A 15,285-nucleotide genomic window follows, 5' to 3' on the forward strand; every position below is an offset into this window, starting at 1 on the left:
TTAAGGTGTATCCATATAAATGGCCCACCCTGTACTTGGTTCCAGTGTCTCTAGTCAGGTGCCTCTAGCCACATAATTGGTAAGTTTCTTGGTAAGGAACTGCATTTGTGATTTCTGCAATTATGCTTCACATTCACCTTAGCAGCAGACGCCTGATGAATGAGTTACGGTGATTCTCCCCCTAGTGGCACATAAAGAGACTGCCACAAAATATTCGTGAGCCTTGCACCGATTTCTTCATAATCATCACCATAACACATCAACCCAGCCAAATTAAATCATCACATAACGGTACTTTCTTCTGTGTTGAGGTGAAGCTTGAAATGGTTAATGTCTCTCCTTTCCAAATGGCTCCGATAATAGACCCCACCCTTCCCCATTTCCACAGGGAACATGCAGCTGCTACGAGAGTCCATAAAAAAAAGCTGCATCGAGGCAGGGTTAATTCATACACAGTGACCACTGTTATACAAATAATACAATATTAACTGGTTTAACAAATTATTCATACAACAATAAAAGTGTGCAGTTAAAATACAGATCATTTGAAAGCAGTACAGGGAATCGTACTCCAAGACAGTCCTGTTACAATTATACATTTATAATCGACCATCAACATTTTACAATCAATTCTACAGTTCCCTATTTTCCAGCTCCCAGGTTGCCTGCTCTGCTTATCTGATGGTGCGGTGATTCATCACTTGGCTTTGGAAGCGTAAGGTTGCCGGTTCGAATCCTGATCCACCGAGGTGCCACTGAGCAATGCACCGTCCCCACACTGCTCCCCGGGCGCCTGGCCACTGCTCACCGAGGGTGATAGGTTAATGCAGTGCTGTGCTGCAGTGTACCACTTTGACAGTCTTTGACACTTACACATTTTTACAAAGGAATTTCCATGACTTTTTCATAACTATTCAATTACGACCAAATTCACGACCATACGTTCTCTGAAATTTCTGTGCAAATGTGAGGGGAAAATAAACACAAGAAGTCAAATTTAGCAAAAAGTTGTTCAATTAAATTTATGACAACCCCCTTAAAGCTTAACTCGAACGACAGAGAAGTATGGAAGCAACGCACACAGTTGCACATGAAGTGGTTCACTACGTAAAGCCAGCAAAGATACTATAGACCTGCGCTAGTTTTAGTTTTAAACGTAAAAAAAAAAAAAACTACGGGAACTACGTACTTCATTATACATTCATGTGTCAATCACATTTCAATCACTTTTCCATTACTTTATATGTTTATTTCCTATTCCAAAACTTATCAAGGACTGGAAAATTCACTTTTCCAATTCCATGACTTTTCCAGGTTTTTAATGACCGTAGGAACCCTGTTACATGTATGTGTGTCTGCCATGCAGGGAACATGCTCGCGGCAACATAGATAACCCGCAATAAACCCGACTGATTAGCTGCCATTTGCGCTAAGTAAATTTGTATAAATGTGACATGGGAATTTCCATGAATGGATTTGTATGGCTGCCATTTGCTGCAAGCATGAAAAGTTCTAATTTTTTTAAACTTTCTGCGGCAAGCAATGCCAAGCAAGACCCACAACCCATTTTGGCGGCACAAGAGGTCATCCGATTCAAAGTGATTTTCCACACTTACACTCTATAATAGCTTTACGTATTACAGCAAGCTTTACTCTGAATAATTCATTCAATTAAATAGTTATTTATGAATCATTAGACATCTCCCAATTTGTATAGGTTGTGTGATGTCCAGAGAGACTTTAACAAAGCATTTCACTTCACATTGTAGTGTGCGAGTGTAAGAACTTTTGATTTTGTTTGCTAATGACACATTATTATTCCAGCTGCTGCTTCTTTTTTTTTTTAGAGGTATTGCAAACAGAATTTTTTTTTGTTGTGATTTTTATTGTCTTTTATGGTCCCTTTAGGTTCCCACTAGGTAAGTCCCACTAGGTTAGGGTGGGGTCAGCGATGGCATGTTCTGGGTCACAGGTGAAGGAGACCGTGATGGCGTAGCGTGTGCCCCATGTCACTTTCTCCACGCGATGCAGGTTCTCCGAGGCTGATGAAAAGAATGAAACCCGTCCTGGAACCAGAGTAACAGCAGGTGACAAACGGAGTAGAAACACAATGCCTTTACAACCAACCACACGACTCTTCTCAGTTCACTTTAACATACTGTTACTATTGAGTCCAGTTGAGTCCAAATGGGACTCAAGAGAACAATGAAGTGAGAGCAAGCTGCACACTCTTAACATCCCTACATGCAACGCACCTGCGCGTGGTTCTACTGTTCGGTTGCTGGTGGTGTCCATGAAGATGAAGCGCCCGCCGCCAAATTCAAGCCCGTAGTCGGATAAATATAACAACGACGTGTAGTCGAAGGAGCCATAGGTCACCTAGAATGATTATCAACACACATTCACTGTTTATTCTGGTTAGGTTTTAAAATACAGTTGGATTCAAAACAAATTATTTATTTAAAACTATAACAAAACGGTGGGGTGCTCTACCTTGTCAATGTGAGGGTGCCAGTATTCATCATGAGGGGTCTTGGCATCAGTGCTGTTGATGCGGGAGAAGAAGGTGGGCTTGGTGAGGTACATCTGAGACGGGTCCAGTCCGAACACTTCAGCGATCTCCCTCTGGATACGACCACGCACCTCTCTAGGAACAGTGGGGCAATCACCATTAGTCCCCTAACCCCCAGGCTGAGGACCATCTGGTAATGGGTCAGACAAGATGAACAAAATAATGTATCCATTTTAGTGACTATGGGAGTCTGCGGGGTATTTTTATTTTGAAAAAATGACCAGATCATCTCCCTGACACTCTCCATGCAAGCCTCTTTCCCATACTGTTCCTGTTTCGAGTCCTGATAAATGAAGCCCATAAGCTAACCTGAGCTAAAACGAGTGTAAAAAAATCACATCTGGAGGGCTGCCAGAGCTCCCAATGATTCTGCTTTATGGTGATTTGTGTTTATTGTGCATGTTATTATATTTATACACCAACGTAATGGCCCGTCAGTGGAAGACAGTCTTATATGAAACCGGTCTTTGTAGTTATTTAAGAATCCTTACCTCTACTTCTCCACTTACTTGTACAACTCAAAATCATCTTCAGAGAAAATATCCTTTATCTGCTCCCCAAAGTACCTGATATCACAAAATAAATTCATGTAAACATTCCAGCCCAGTTCACTGGATGAGTAAACTGCTGCTGTCTGGTGCTGCACGATCCTCCAGGGAAATTAAATATAAAGAGCGTAATAAGGAGGAATGATATTTAAAGAAATGCACATGACAAAACTGGGACATGCTGTCACTGCTAGGAATTGAACGTGCCAGGTGGACACGTTGGGCACAGTATTCAAAGTGGCCCTAAGCACAGTGCTACATGTTCACTAGTGTAAGATAAGGAATCCTCTGGACTTAAATAAATAAATCATAAAAAACATGAACTTTTTTGCATGTGTTGGTGGGCACAGGTTTAAGTCATCGTAAATGAGGAAGTAGCCTGAATGAGGGCTGTCAATCATTTGTAAAAAACATTTATAAAAACTGTGTTACACACCAAACAGAATTGTAGTTAGTGTCTCTAATTTATGTAAACCTGAGGACACCTTACGCTAGCGAACACCCTCATGCTTAGTGCGGAGTGCTGCTCTTAGTGTCAGTCTGAAAACAGTGGCCGTGGTGAACTATTAAATGGCTCACGGGAAACATCGGCTGGGTTTGAGCTGCACCTTACCTGTAGATATTTACAAACTGCTTCCCCATTGACAGAGCTCCTGAGTGGAGGTCAAGAATAGAAGCCTAGAGGGGGAAAAAAAACTTATACATACATATATGTGTATGTGTGTGTATATAGATAAAAATATGAAAACAAAATGAAATTACAAAAAAAATTCCAACAAAAGTATGGCTAAAGCCCAGACTTTCAGTTAAATAGATACAGCTACTTACCCCACCACCAGACCCTCCCAGGGACAGACCCCTCTCTGCCAGTCTAGAGCAGGAGGCAGGGCTTTAGGACCAGAGAATGTGTACACTTACCCCGTGTAAAGTGATTGAAAGTTTCACTGACCTCCTCAGGGTCAGCGCCTCCTCTCTGGTCACGATGGCGTCAGTGACCCCTCTTCCACATGACTGGGGAGTACAGCCTAAACACAAAATCATAACATAAGGGTGAATATATTTTTATATTACATGACGCCTTCCTTTCAGAGCAGATATATGGTCCAATCGTCATGACCACTTCATTTCTGGGGTCTTCATTAAAGACAGTCCAGCTGGTCTTATAAAGCAATAAACTCATCAGTCAGACCACATCTTTACATTTACAGCATTTATCAGACGCCCTTATCCAGAGTGACTTACAATCAGTAGTTACAGGGACAGTCCCCCCGGAGCAACACAGGGTTAAGTGTCTTGCTCAGGGACACAATGGTAGTAAGTGGGGCTTGGACCTGGGTCTTCTGGTTCGTAGGCGAGTGTGTTACCCACTAGGCTACTACCACATCAGCTTGGTGCATCAGATCAAGGTGTATGAGAACGTGTACCTGGGAAACGCTTGAAGTTCTCATAATCTGCAGAGCACGGCAAGTGGAAGGTCCGTGGCTGAAGCAGCACCTCCCCCTGAAAGACCAGCGTCTTAGTGTTGTCCTCGTCTCCCCGGAAAAGCAGCCAGGCCACAATGATGCACGAACCCACAAAAATGGCCAGTGCGACAGACAGGGATTTTGGCCGTGGGGCAGATTGCTGAATAATCACATACTCACTGGCACACAGACACACAAAGAATTTGATTCGTTCTGCACTCTAAATCAGTAGTTCGTTTGCTTTTGCAATTTCAGCCCCGTGATGTCGGCCGGTCACATCTGTAACACATCTGTAAAGTGTGTTGCAAGCATGGTGCACTAAGGAGGGTCTTGACTGATGGGGTGGGTCAGCACGCAGCTCTCACACCATAGGGCCTCATGCACTGTGCACCTGGTGCTGTTAGTACATTAGGGCCGGGGTGAGAGCGCCAGAGATTAAGTGAGTCGACTCATGTGGGTCAGCTCGCCACGAGGAGCCATTTGTCTTCTAAACGAAACGATCGCGCCACATTCCGCTCGTGCAAATAACGTGAGACCTGTTCGGTAACCATAACTGTCCGACAAGCATCGTTTTACATTTTTCAACGTGTACATGTATCTTACGTCTTTACAGGATGGGCGGCGTAGCGCGTCGTTCGCTGTATAGAGCCGGTTCAAAGAGCCGATTCAAAGAGCCGATTCGTCAACGCCGCAACACGACGTCACGGAGCGCGCACAAGTTCAAACGGCGAATTAGAACGGAGGGTCGAGAAGCTACTTGGTCTAATAATGACAATATTGAAGAAAAAGCTGCATTCCAAAAGCACCCCGGTACTTTATTTATGGATTTTTTTTTCTGGCTCGTATGCAGCTGGTGCACAAGATCTCCCTGCCCTTCCGGGCCCGCTTCATTTACCTTCGAGCGTACTTGTCTACCGCGACCTCGCCTTCGGGGGCTTTCGAGCCGGTTCGTCTTTGTCTTTTTAACATACTGATCCGGCGCCTGCGTCTACATGTGTGGAGCGCCAGAAAACAACAGATTACTTCCCGTGTTACAGTAAAAGTGGTCCGGACAGGAACGCACAATTCGGACGTTTTTAATGCACGCACGATCATGACAAAAGAAATACTTTTATTCGTAGAATAAAATGAATTAACAAAGGCGTCGTTCATTGTTGCGCCTTTAGTGGGCAATTTTAGCGCAGATTGCATTGAACACCCTCAGTTTTGAGTGTGTGTGTGTGTGTGTATATAGAGAGAGTTAATAGTTAATGCTGCCATACATTCCAGGAGGTTCTTATCTGCAGTTTGGCAGATGACACCAAGCTTCGGCAATAACTTCAGGGCATACCAGAGTAATTTCACAGCAAAATTTTATATAAAATCGGCATTTACGGCAAAACGTTCGTAACATTTTTCTTGATTGCACCTGAGAATTAAAATGACATACTGAAATAGTCAAATGAAGTGTAGGGTGCTCAAAACAAATTCACACAAGGAATAATGCTATTTTTTTTTAATAAATCTGCCCAATTAGCACACTTTAATGAATCTTAACTCATAACCGATTTTTAAATCAACACTTTTTTTTTTTTTTTTCTTCCTTTCTCCATACTCACATTGCAACATTTCAAAACAGACAGGGACAGATGACACCCACATGTCCCTCATTACAGACCTGAGGCACTTTCAATGGCACTAGGGTGGGTACTGGTGCTGGGTAACAGTTACAACGTTGGAAATTATGTTTCCGACAACCGAACAACCCTACTGAGAACCTGCTTTGTGAAAAACTATTTCCCACAAGAGCACAGATGTCCAACAACGCCTGTTTCACAGCACCACCATTGTCATTTAGGAAACGCATTTGTACCACATGGCCTTTGGTCAGAAAATGTCCAGTTCTTGTAAACACTGGTACAAGCAGCAGAGTGCATGGGAAAGCTGGGGAGAGGTGGGTCAACATGTTAAAATAAAATAACCTCAAATAAGCCTTGCATTTGTCTTCAAGTGAAAGTGAATAAGCGCCTCAAACCGTTCCCGCACAACTTAAGTCATGTCTGAAGGGTCCAGTATTCTTATTTGTATCACAGAGCACTATAATAAACCTATTTCAGTCAACAAAAAAAAAATCATATTTGTTTGTTGTTTTTTTTGTAAAGCCTTAATCAAGGATGTGATCAGTATGATCTTAAAATTACCAGACGAGCCTCAAAAAGGACTGTGCTCATTGTAATTAGTAAACTCAGTTCATCCTCCACTCAAAAAAAAAAAAAAAAAAAAAAAGCTGAATGAATCCAAAAATAACTGCGTCACGTGTCCAACTGTTCACACTTCCAGCCCTTGTTCTGAGATGATGAGGATTTTCGGTTCTCCTCAGACTTGTAAAGCAGAGGACCTCCTCTTGGCTTCATTGGGATTATGAAGGGCTTCCAGGTGCAGACGATGGGTCAAGAAAACACAGACCATGCCAGTGGTCTGCAGTGTTGCCCGCCACAGGATTCACTCTCACATAACTCTGGAGGAGGGGCTATGACCAGCAGGAGCAGTTCCTGTCAGGACTGTGCGGTTCCCTTTAGATACCACATTCCCCCACAGCTAACACAACACTCCTGTAAAGAAAACACACACACACACCTGAGATTCATTCAGAGATTCAAAATCTAGATTAAAAATGAGATGAACAAACCCAGGTGGTTGAACTAATCACCTTCAGCACCCTGTCAACATCTGCTTTGGTAACGTTGGCACCCAGCTCTTGACCGAGCCGAGTCTGGACCACTGTCCTCCTGACCCGGTAATTCTTCATGAAGACCTCATACACAACCTGTCGATACTGACGGGGACAGAACAGACGGGGGGGTGATGCAGCAGCAATGGCCATGAAGGTATTTCTGCAGCTGAGAATTGTACCTTATCAAAGGTTTCTCCAGAATCCCACAGGGCGAAGACTTTCTGTTCGTCTGCTGTGGTGACTGTCTGAGGAGGAAACTGCAAGGGGGGGGGAATGAATGAATGCATACGGTGTTGACTGGATAGAGGAATCATCCTACTGCATGTAGGAGGCCAACCTCAGTTGCATTTATACATATATTTCTAGCCGATTCATAGTGCATCATCACGCCCCTGTAAATAACCACGCAGTCTGGTACAAATTAGGGGTGTTGAAATTAATCTCATAATCGTATTGACGTTGATTGGTGATACAAATTCTAATTAAAAGTAGTGCTGGTAGTGACTGGGGCCGAGCACATCAGAGTACAGAGCCGCTCCGGGTAGGAGCTCGGACTCGTCCACGTGGACGTTCAAGATGGCGTCCGCCTCACGCTGTTCAACGCTTATCTACGTTTAACATGTTGGAATTTCGGCAGAAATTGAGGCCAAGAAAAATTTCACCTTCGCGGCTTATTTGATGCCATTCGAACGCTGGTGCTGAATCTGTGGACGCTCAGTCCACACTCACCTGATGCCACGAACGGCAGAAAAAACGCCTGGCTCAGATGTTCGCGTGAACCGGGCCTTAACTCTCATCTCACTGACCTATTTGAAAACATATTGTGAAGTAATGTAGAAAAATTGATTGGATGCATTGTGATTCACTGAGATATCGAATCGAATCTCATAGGGTGGTAGTAGCCTAGTGGGTCACACGCTCGCCTATGAACCACAAGACCCAGGTTCAAATCCCACTTACTACCATTGTGTCCCCGAGCAAGACACTTAACCCTGAGTGTCTCCGGGAGGGGGCTGTCCCTGTTACTACTGATTGTAAGTCTCTCTGGATAAGGGCGTCTGATAAATGCTGTAAATGTAAATGAATCTCGAGTCCAGTGAAAGTTCCCACCTCCACTTAGAAATGGGGGAGATTTGGGGAGCTTATGCACGTATGAACTCACAGGCACAAAGATCTGCTTGCAGTTGCTGAGGAGGATGGTGTCCTGCAGCAGGCGGTCGGAGATGCTGCTGAACAGGCGATGTCCGGGGGGCAGGCTGGCCAGGTGGAGGTTAAACAGGCGCTTGACCTCGCTCAGGGTCAACACAAAGTGCTTGCGGAAGGTGGCGCTCACAAAGTCCTGCAGGTCGTGGGAGGGCCCGGCCGCGCTCTGCCCATTGTGGCCGTCCGACAGGCCAGGGGAGTCGTAGCCGTTGAGAGAACCGTTTGTGAGGGCGGAGCACGTGTCCATCGGCTCCTCGGAGTCGCTGAGGGGTTCCTGTTTCACTTGAACACCGGCCCCGCCCCGCTGCTGCGAGGGCAGGCGCGCCCCCGGCTCCTTCCGCAGCGACGCCGCGTTCTCCCGAGCCGCCTTCAGCCTCTGCTCACCGCTCACGTGCCGCAGCTCTGAGGGGGGAAAATTACGCGCACATCCGTCATTCCCAGAACGTTCCTCATTCACGCCAGCTGATGAAATTGGCAGGTGGTAGTAGTCTAGTGGGTAACACACTCGACTATGAACCAGAAGACCCAGGTTCAAATCCCGCTTATTACCATTGTGTCCCTGAGCAAGACACTTAACCCTGAGTTTCTCCGGGGGGGGACTGTCCCTGTAAATACTGGTTGTAAGTCGCTCTGGATAAGGGCGTCTGATAAATGCTGTAAATGTAAATGAAAGGACAGAGATACCTGGCTGAGGCTCCTTCTTTGCTGCAAAGTCTTCCTTTTTGAAGTTGAAAACTTTTTCCAACCTGAAAGCAATTCAAATGACATAGAAATCTGCAGTAGGGTTGTCCACATTTGAGAAGGACGGACGTGAATCAGCGTACTTGCTCTGAATTCCCAGCCACAGCATGTTCTGTCTCTGCACCACGTCAGGGTGCTTCTTGATGAAGTCGGTGTCGGAGGGCAGCAAGAACTCCCAGCCGCGGTTGATCCTGGAAGCGGACATCTGCTCGAGGAAGTCCTTCACGTCCTCCGGAGGAAGCTGCCGGGCAACACGCAGTGTACCATATCCACGTACAAACCCGAATACTTGGGAAAGGCCGCGAGGACGGGCGGGGACATGCGGTTGGTTACCTTTATGACAGCTGCCACCTCTTTCCTCAAGACAAAACGATCCAGTGTGAACCGCCACATCTGAAGAACAGACAGGCGTGCTTCTTATTAAATGGGCAAGTAGATTTTACATCAAGAAAATATCATTAAAGGCAAGTTACTGAAGGTGTTCTTAAAACCACTACACCAAAGCGGTAAAATGTCTGCACAGACACAATAAAAACACTTCCAGTTTTACTCTACTCTCCTTCAGAAAATAAAGTGAAGTGATTGTCACAGCAGCACAGCACACAGTGAAATTTGTCCTCTGCATTTAACCCATCACCCTTGGTGAGCAATGGGCAGCCATGACAGGCGACCGGGGAGCAGTGTGTGGGGACGGGGCTTTGCTCAGTGGCACATCAGGGGCACTTTGGTGGATCAGGATTCGAACAGGCAACCTTCTGATTACGGGGTCACTTCCTTAACCGCTAGGCCACCACTGCCCTTAACATTTACATTTACGGCATTTGGCAGACACCCTTATCCAGAGCAACGTGCATTCAAGTTACCATCGATGAAGAGATCTAGTCCGGTTCACTAGGCCGCCAACTATGAATACAATCTATTCATTCACTCTGTTATAGATTCTGTACACAAGTTCGACAACAAGAAAAAAAGTTACAAGTTAATCTAAATATTCTCTAAAGAGGAAGGTCTTGAGCTGCCGCTTGAAAGCACTCAGTGACTGAGCTGTTTTGACCTCAAGGGGAAGTTCATTCCACCACCGAGGGGCCAAGATGGAGAAGAGACTAGATTAATGTCTTCCTTTTACCATCAGAGATGGAGGGACCAGGCGAGCAGTACTGGAGGCTCGGAGTATACGAGGTGCAGTGCGAGGTATAATACGGGCTGTGAGGTAGGATGGTGCTACTCCATGTTTGGCTTTGTAGGCCAGCATCAGTATTTTGAACTTGATGCGTGCAGCTACTGGGTGCCAGTGGAGGGAACGTAGCAGAGGGGTGGTGTGGGAGAACTTGGGAAGGTTGAAGATTAGTCGTGCTGCTGCATTTTGTATTAGTTGTAGAGGTCGGATGGTACATAGAGGTAGACCAACTAGAAGGGAGTTACAGTAGTCCAGTCTTGAGATTACTAAGGACTGAACCAGTAGTTGGGTGGCCTGGGTTGACAGATAAGGGCGGATTCGTCTGATATTGTAGAGAAGGAATCTACATGAGCGGGAAAGGTTGCTGTCCAAACATGTCCAAATGTCCTTAACATTTATACTACTAACACAAAATGTAAAAAACATGACATGACCGCCATGTCATGAACAGCAATGGGTATATTATACACACACTGCGTTGCCAGCAAAGTAGGAACGTTGTTAAGGATGCGGGACAGCGAAAATCTGCACTCACCACAAGGTCCCGGCCTCGACAGAGGACCTCGGACGGTACCCCGCTGTGAGGGCTGCAGCTGTTCTTTGGGTAGAGTACATCGCTGTAGGGAAAATGTATATACTTCAACAACGTATGGAAACAACAAACAGTGTGGCGGGTGTTACCGCGAAGGGAAAAACGTGTGCACCTCTTGACGACCCAGTTTCCCTGTACGAGCATCGCCACCTGCTGGATGCAGCGCAGCACGGCGGTGCAGTCCGTACCTGACGCCAGCAGCCCCATGAGGTTTGCAAAAGGCATCACCTTCACTGTTGGTCGAGAAAATGACAGAACGTACAGCTCACTACAGTGTCACCTGTGACCCTCATCTGGCATCTGTAAGAATACATAATTGGCCATAACTGTATCAGAAGTGTCGCTGTGCTCACCATTTTTCATCAGGGTCTTCACCTGGTCCCCCAGTGGCAGTGTCCGGAGCTGAGCCATTGAGAGAACGTTGCTGGGCCCCATCGGCATAACCCTGTAACACACCCACACACTATATATATATCATGTCACATGTCTTCTGTATTATCCCTAATCAACTGATTTATTGCTTTGCAAAGTTAAGAGATTTCTATTAATACGTAGCCAGAAACATAGTGAGCAGGTTTCAGCTGCAAGAATTTAGACGAAAGGAGACTCACGCTTTCTCCTCTGACACTGGAGGCATGAGCATGGAGAGGTACTCTCTACAGGGACATAAATAAAGACATAAATGTATGAAATTACGATTCATTCGATTATCTACACAACGCACCGCACCTACCCGGGCGTTTTGACCAGTTCAGTATTATCCGATCCTGCCATGGACTGGCAGTACAAATACTGTCTCTCGTGCTCCGAACGGCTATCCTGAACAAAGAACACAAAAAGCTACAGAGAACCAGGAATCTGAAAAATAATACGCTAATTAATTTCTTTTTTTACATGTATGCCTCCTGGCACTTATCTATCTGCACATCCTACAACATTAAAATACGATTAATCCTCAGAAATTGATTGATTGCTTTGCTGTCTGGTGAGATCACCTTCAGGCCGTGATAGTGGAGAAGCACCCAGGGCTCCTCCGCTTGTTTCTTCTGTAAAAACTCGTAGGACTGGACACGCCTCTGCCGGGCCTGCTCTGACTCGGGCCGAGAGAACCTCACCTGCGGAGAAGCCAAACGGCGGCTTGACATTTCAGCACAAACCACCCTTCAAATTCTACAGGGCAGCAAACCATAGTAATAATAATAAAAATAATGATAGATAATCTACATAAATAAAGTAAAAAGGAGGTCTCACCGTAATCTGCTTGACGTCATCCTCGGCCTCATCCTGAGAGGAGTCTCCGGCTGTGAAGAGACACTCGGAATCAGGCCGTAACTCTTTGGGGAAGTGTGGAAGCTATGAAGAACGTAAACATTTCAGACGGCAGGGCTTCACCTTCATTGGCCGCCTCCCTCTCTCGGTGCTTGTTGTCCGCTTTGTCCAGGTAGGAGAAACTGGGCCTCATCTGAAGGATGCCCTGCAACGGCGTGAGGTGGAGCTCGCCTGAAGAGTTGGGACTGACATGAGTGACATTTTGCCGCGCAACGTCTGAAACTGGCATTGTGATGCACAGCATGGCGCAGCACATGGTGACAAAATGTGTCCTCTGTTAATAAAGCAGGTTGTACAGACGTTACCTGACCTACCTACGTTACCTATGTTTTAAAAGGACACTAAATTCGTTTCATTATGCAAGCAGCCATCATCTGTAACAATTTGCCCTTTCAATGAACATACTACAGGTTTCGTGCTGGTGAACGAACCCTGTGGTTGACTTGATGGTGCAATACGGGAAATTTTACTTCTTAATGACATTTTAAGGCTCTACCTTTGCGGAAAATGGCCGCTGCGTAGCGGGAGGTGTTGGTGGTCGCCTGTATGGATGAGAAGGTCTGTTTGTCCATCATTTTTCTGTGGAAACAGGGACGTTCAGCTGCTGACATTCAGGGACATACGTCCACGGGAACTGTCCACCTTTACTTTGAAAGGGAACCGGGTCAGGTCACATGTACTAACATCGAGTACGTGCTCGAGTCCTCGAATGAGGTGCCGTCCACATTGAGGGCGATCTGCTCCCCTTTACTGCGGCAGTAGTTGGGGCTCATGGTGTCGAGGGCCACCTCAAGTTCCACCTGTACATGGAGGACAGCGTAAGTCTTAAATAAAGTGTCCTACTGTATCTTTTAAATTACATTTAAAAAAAAAAAAAAAAGGTTCAGGTTGATATTGGTCAAAACTGACCTTCAATAAGAGATCAGTACAATCAGTAGTGACAGTGACAGTCACTCAGGGTGCAGTGTCTTGCTTGGGGAAGACAATGGTAGTTTACATTTACAGCATTTAGCAGACGTCCTTATCCAGAGGGACTTACAATCAGTAGTTACAGGGACAGTCCCCTCCTGGAGACACTCAGGGTTAAGGATCTTGCTCAGGGACACAATGGTAATAAGTGGGATAGGCTACTGTCACCACTAGGCTACTGCCACCCCAGTAGTAAGTGACCTTCCTCTTTGGAGAATATTTAGATTAACTTGTAACCTTCTTATTGTCTGACTTATGTATAGAACCTACAACAGAGTGAATAAAAAGATTGTATTCATAGTTGGGGTCCTAGTGAACCAGAATTGATCACTTCATCGATGGTAACATGGAAGCACGTTGTAAGTGGGGATGGTAGTAGCCTAGTGGGTAAGACATTCGCCCAGGTTCAAATCACACTTACTACCATTGTGTCCCTGAGCAAGACACTTAACCCTGAGTGTCTCCAGGGGGGGACTGTCCCTGTAACTACAGATTGTAAGTAGCTCTGGATTAAGGGCGTCTGCCAAATGCCTTAAGTGTATATGTGAGTGGGGTTCATAGGACCGACGCACAATATCGCACGTCACCACACCCAAAAAGGACTGCAAATAAGCCGCAAAGCAAACACCGCCGTGAACTCCCTTTCAACACCACAAAGGGCCACGGCGTAACGACGTTGAGCGCGCTCGGCCCGTCGTAGAAGGCGTGGCGGCTTACCTTTTGCTGCTTGGGTTTAATTTTGGCTGACAAGTGGGTGGCATCGTCGTAGCTCATAGAAGAAGGGCGCACGGGGTACTGTGGGTACACACACACACACACACACACACACACACACACACTATTAAAAAAAGAGCCACTGGCGTTCAGACGCACTCGAGACTCATCCCTTACCTGAAACAGGTAGAGTTTATCCACGAGACTCTTGGCCAGGTACACGTCGATCTAACGAGGAGGAGAGACGTGTGGGGGGGTTAATCTGATCGGTTTTTTTTTTAACCGGAAGCGGGGACATTTCGGCGGTGGCGGCGGGTCACCTCTTGCACGACGGGGTCGTCGTCCTCCCCGCTGGCCATGCTGAGCCGCTACGGATGCAGTTAAAAGCGCTGAGGTCGCCACTTCCACGCAGGTCCCAGACACACAAAAAACGCGGCCCCTCCGCAGCTTTACCGCAAAATGAGTTATCGAGTCGCAAACCTCTGTGGCGGATGTAGATACTGAGGTAAAGGATAAAAGAAAAAAAAAAGAGAGGAGGAGATGAGAGGCGAGGTAAAGTGATAAAGTGACAGGACGGACGGCAGTAACAGAAACGTCGGACAAACGTCGAAGTTACCCTGTGCCCTTTGGGCCGTTATTCGCCTCTACGCGACAAACAAGCCCGAATGCTCCCCGGGACCTCACCTGCGGCGTTTCTGGCGACGGTTCGAGCCCTCCTGGTCGCTAGCTCCGACAGGCCGGTGTCGCAAACGCCAGTTGCTCAAAAGCGGGTCATCCTGCTGCCATGTTGCTCGTCCGGACCGCGCACGTGGGGAGGAGCCGCGGCGGCGCGTTCCCTTTTTTTCCCACAATGCTCGGCGGCAGGCTGATCGCCGCGTTCACCGGCAGGCGGCGCCGCCGCGCACTCGGTAGTCGGCGAGTCGCCGAAGCTGCGTCGCTGGGCCGCAAAACGCCAGTGGCAGCGGTGGGATTCGAACCCACGCCCCCGAAGAGACTGGAGCCTTAATCCAGCGCCTTAGACCGCTCGGCCACGCTACCGCGCACGCGCCGCTGCCTCACAAGCCTTTTCCCAGTTTTTTCCTCCACTGTAATATTCATAATTATTTTATCACGGTCTTCGTTTCATTAGTGGTTGAAGTCTAGAAAGACGTCTTAATATATGCGACCCAAGAGTTTTGTGCAACACAAATGCACGTGTCACATGGTGAAAACGTTCGATGTGTGGCTATTTTCAGGTGTTCAACAAAACCTACATTTGTAAATA

The 15,285-nt window shown here is 46.5% G+C and overlaps 2 protein-coding genes and 1 non-coding gene across 4 annotated transcripts; all 3 read right to left on the reverse strand.

The window, feature by feature from the left end:
- Nucleotides 1–488: 488 nt before the first annotated feature.
- Nucleotides 489–5,622, reverse strand: ogfod3 (2-oxoglutarate and iron dependent oxygenase domain containing 3). The gene is made up of 9 exons (XM_028989725.1): nt 5,479–5,622; nt 4,545–4,762; nt 4,070–4,145; nt 3,949–3,991; nt 3,734–3,798; nt 3,082–3,138; nt 2,494–2,647; nt 2,256–2,379; nt 489–2,066 (listed from the first exon to the last, which is right to left on the reverse strand). The coding sequence occupies exons 1-9, from the start codon at nt 5,550–5,552 to the stop codon at nt 1,930–1,932; spliced, it is 948 nt and encodes a 315-aa protein (XP_028845558.1). The 5' UTR covers nt 5,553–5,622; the 3' UTR covers nt 489–1,929.
- Nucleotides 5,623–5,917: 295 nt separating this feature from the next.
- polr3e (polymerase (RNA) III (DNA directed) polypeptide E) lies at nt 5,918–14,963 on the reverse strand. Of its 2 annotated transcripts, XM_028989724.1 has the most exons (21): nt 14,706–14,954; nt 14,342–14,521; nt 14,199–14,249; nt 14,025–14,102; nt 13,023–13,138; nt 12,835–12,917; nt 12,402–12,509; nt 12,261–12,310; nt 12,005–12,124; nt 11,743–11,828; nt 11,621–11,665; nt 11,363–11,454; nt 11,122–11,242; nt 10,953–11,034; nt 9,574–9,633; nt 9,324–9,481; nt 9,184–9,245; nt 8,459–8,901; nt 7,476–7,553; nt 7,273–7,398; nt 5,918–7,174 (listed from the first exon to the last, which is right to left on the reverse strand). In XM_028989724.1, exons 2-21 carry the CDS (start codon nt 14,378–14,380, stop codon nt 7,118–7,120), a joined length of 2,055 nt encoding a protein of 684 aa, XP_028845557.1. In that variant the 5' UTR covers nt 14,381–14,521; nt 14,706–14,954; the 3' UTR covers nt 5,918–7,117. The 2 variants fall into 2 exon arrangements, 1 of the variants encoding a protein (XP_028845557.1); XR_003750576.1 differs by lacking the exon at nt 5,918–7,174 and having other exon boundaries at nt 7,328–7,398; nt 7,476–8,901; nt 14,706–14,963.
- A 14-nt stretch (nt 14,964–14,977) lies between these two features.
- On the reverse strand, nt 14,978–15,059 carry trnal-aag (transfer RNA leucine (anticodon AAG)). Its single transcript has one exon. It is a non-coding gene; the product is annotated as a tRNA-Leu (tRNA).
- Between the last annotated feature and the right edge of the window lie 226 nt (nt 15,060–15,285).

This window comes from Denticeps clupeoides, chromosome 8 (genome assembly GCF_900700375.1).
Source record: "Denticeps clupeoides chromosome 8, fDenClu1.1, whole genome shotgun sequence".
In the NCBI taxonomy this organism is placed as follows: Eukaryota; Metazoa; Chordata; class Actinopteri; order Clupeiformes; family Denticipitidae; genus Denticeps; species Denticeps clupeoides.

Excerpts from the sequence above, each read along its gene's own strand:
- ogfod3 (XM_028989725.1), bottom strand. The coding sequence starts at position 5,552 with ATGTTAAAAAGACAAAGACGAACCGGCTCGAAAGCCCCCGAAGGCGAG. Across the intron at positions 4,763-5,478 it reads GTAGACAAGTACGCTCGAAG|TGAGTATGTGATTATTCAGC; the intron begins GTAAATGAAGCG and ends TCTGTGTGCCAG. Across the intron at positions 2,067-2,255 it reads AACAGTAGAACCACGCGCAG|GACGGGTTTCATTCTTTTCA; the intron begins GTGCGTTGCATG and ends CTCTGGTTCCAG.
- polr3e (XM_028989724.1), bottom strand. The coding sequence starts at position 14,380 with ATGGCCAGCGGGGAGGACGACGACCCCGTCGTGCAAGAG. Across the intron at positions 11,455-11,620 it reads CCAGTGTCAGAGGAGAAAGC|GGTTATGCCGATGGGGCCCA; the intron begins GTGAGTCTCCTT and ends GGTGTGTTACAG. Across the intron at positions 7,399-7,475 it reads CTGGAGAAACCTTTGATAAG|TATCGACAGGTTGTGTATGA; the intron begins GTACAATTCTCA and ends TGTCCCCGTCAG.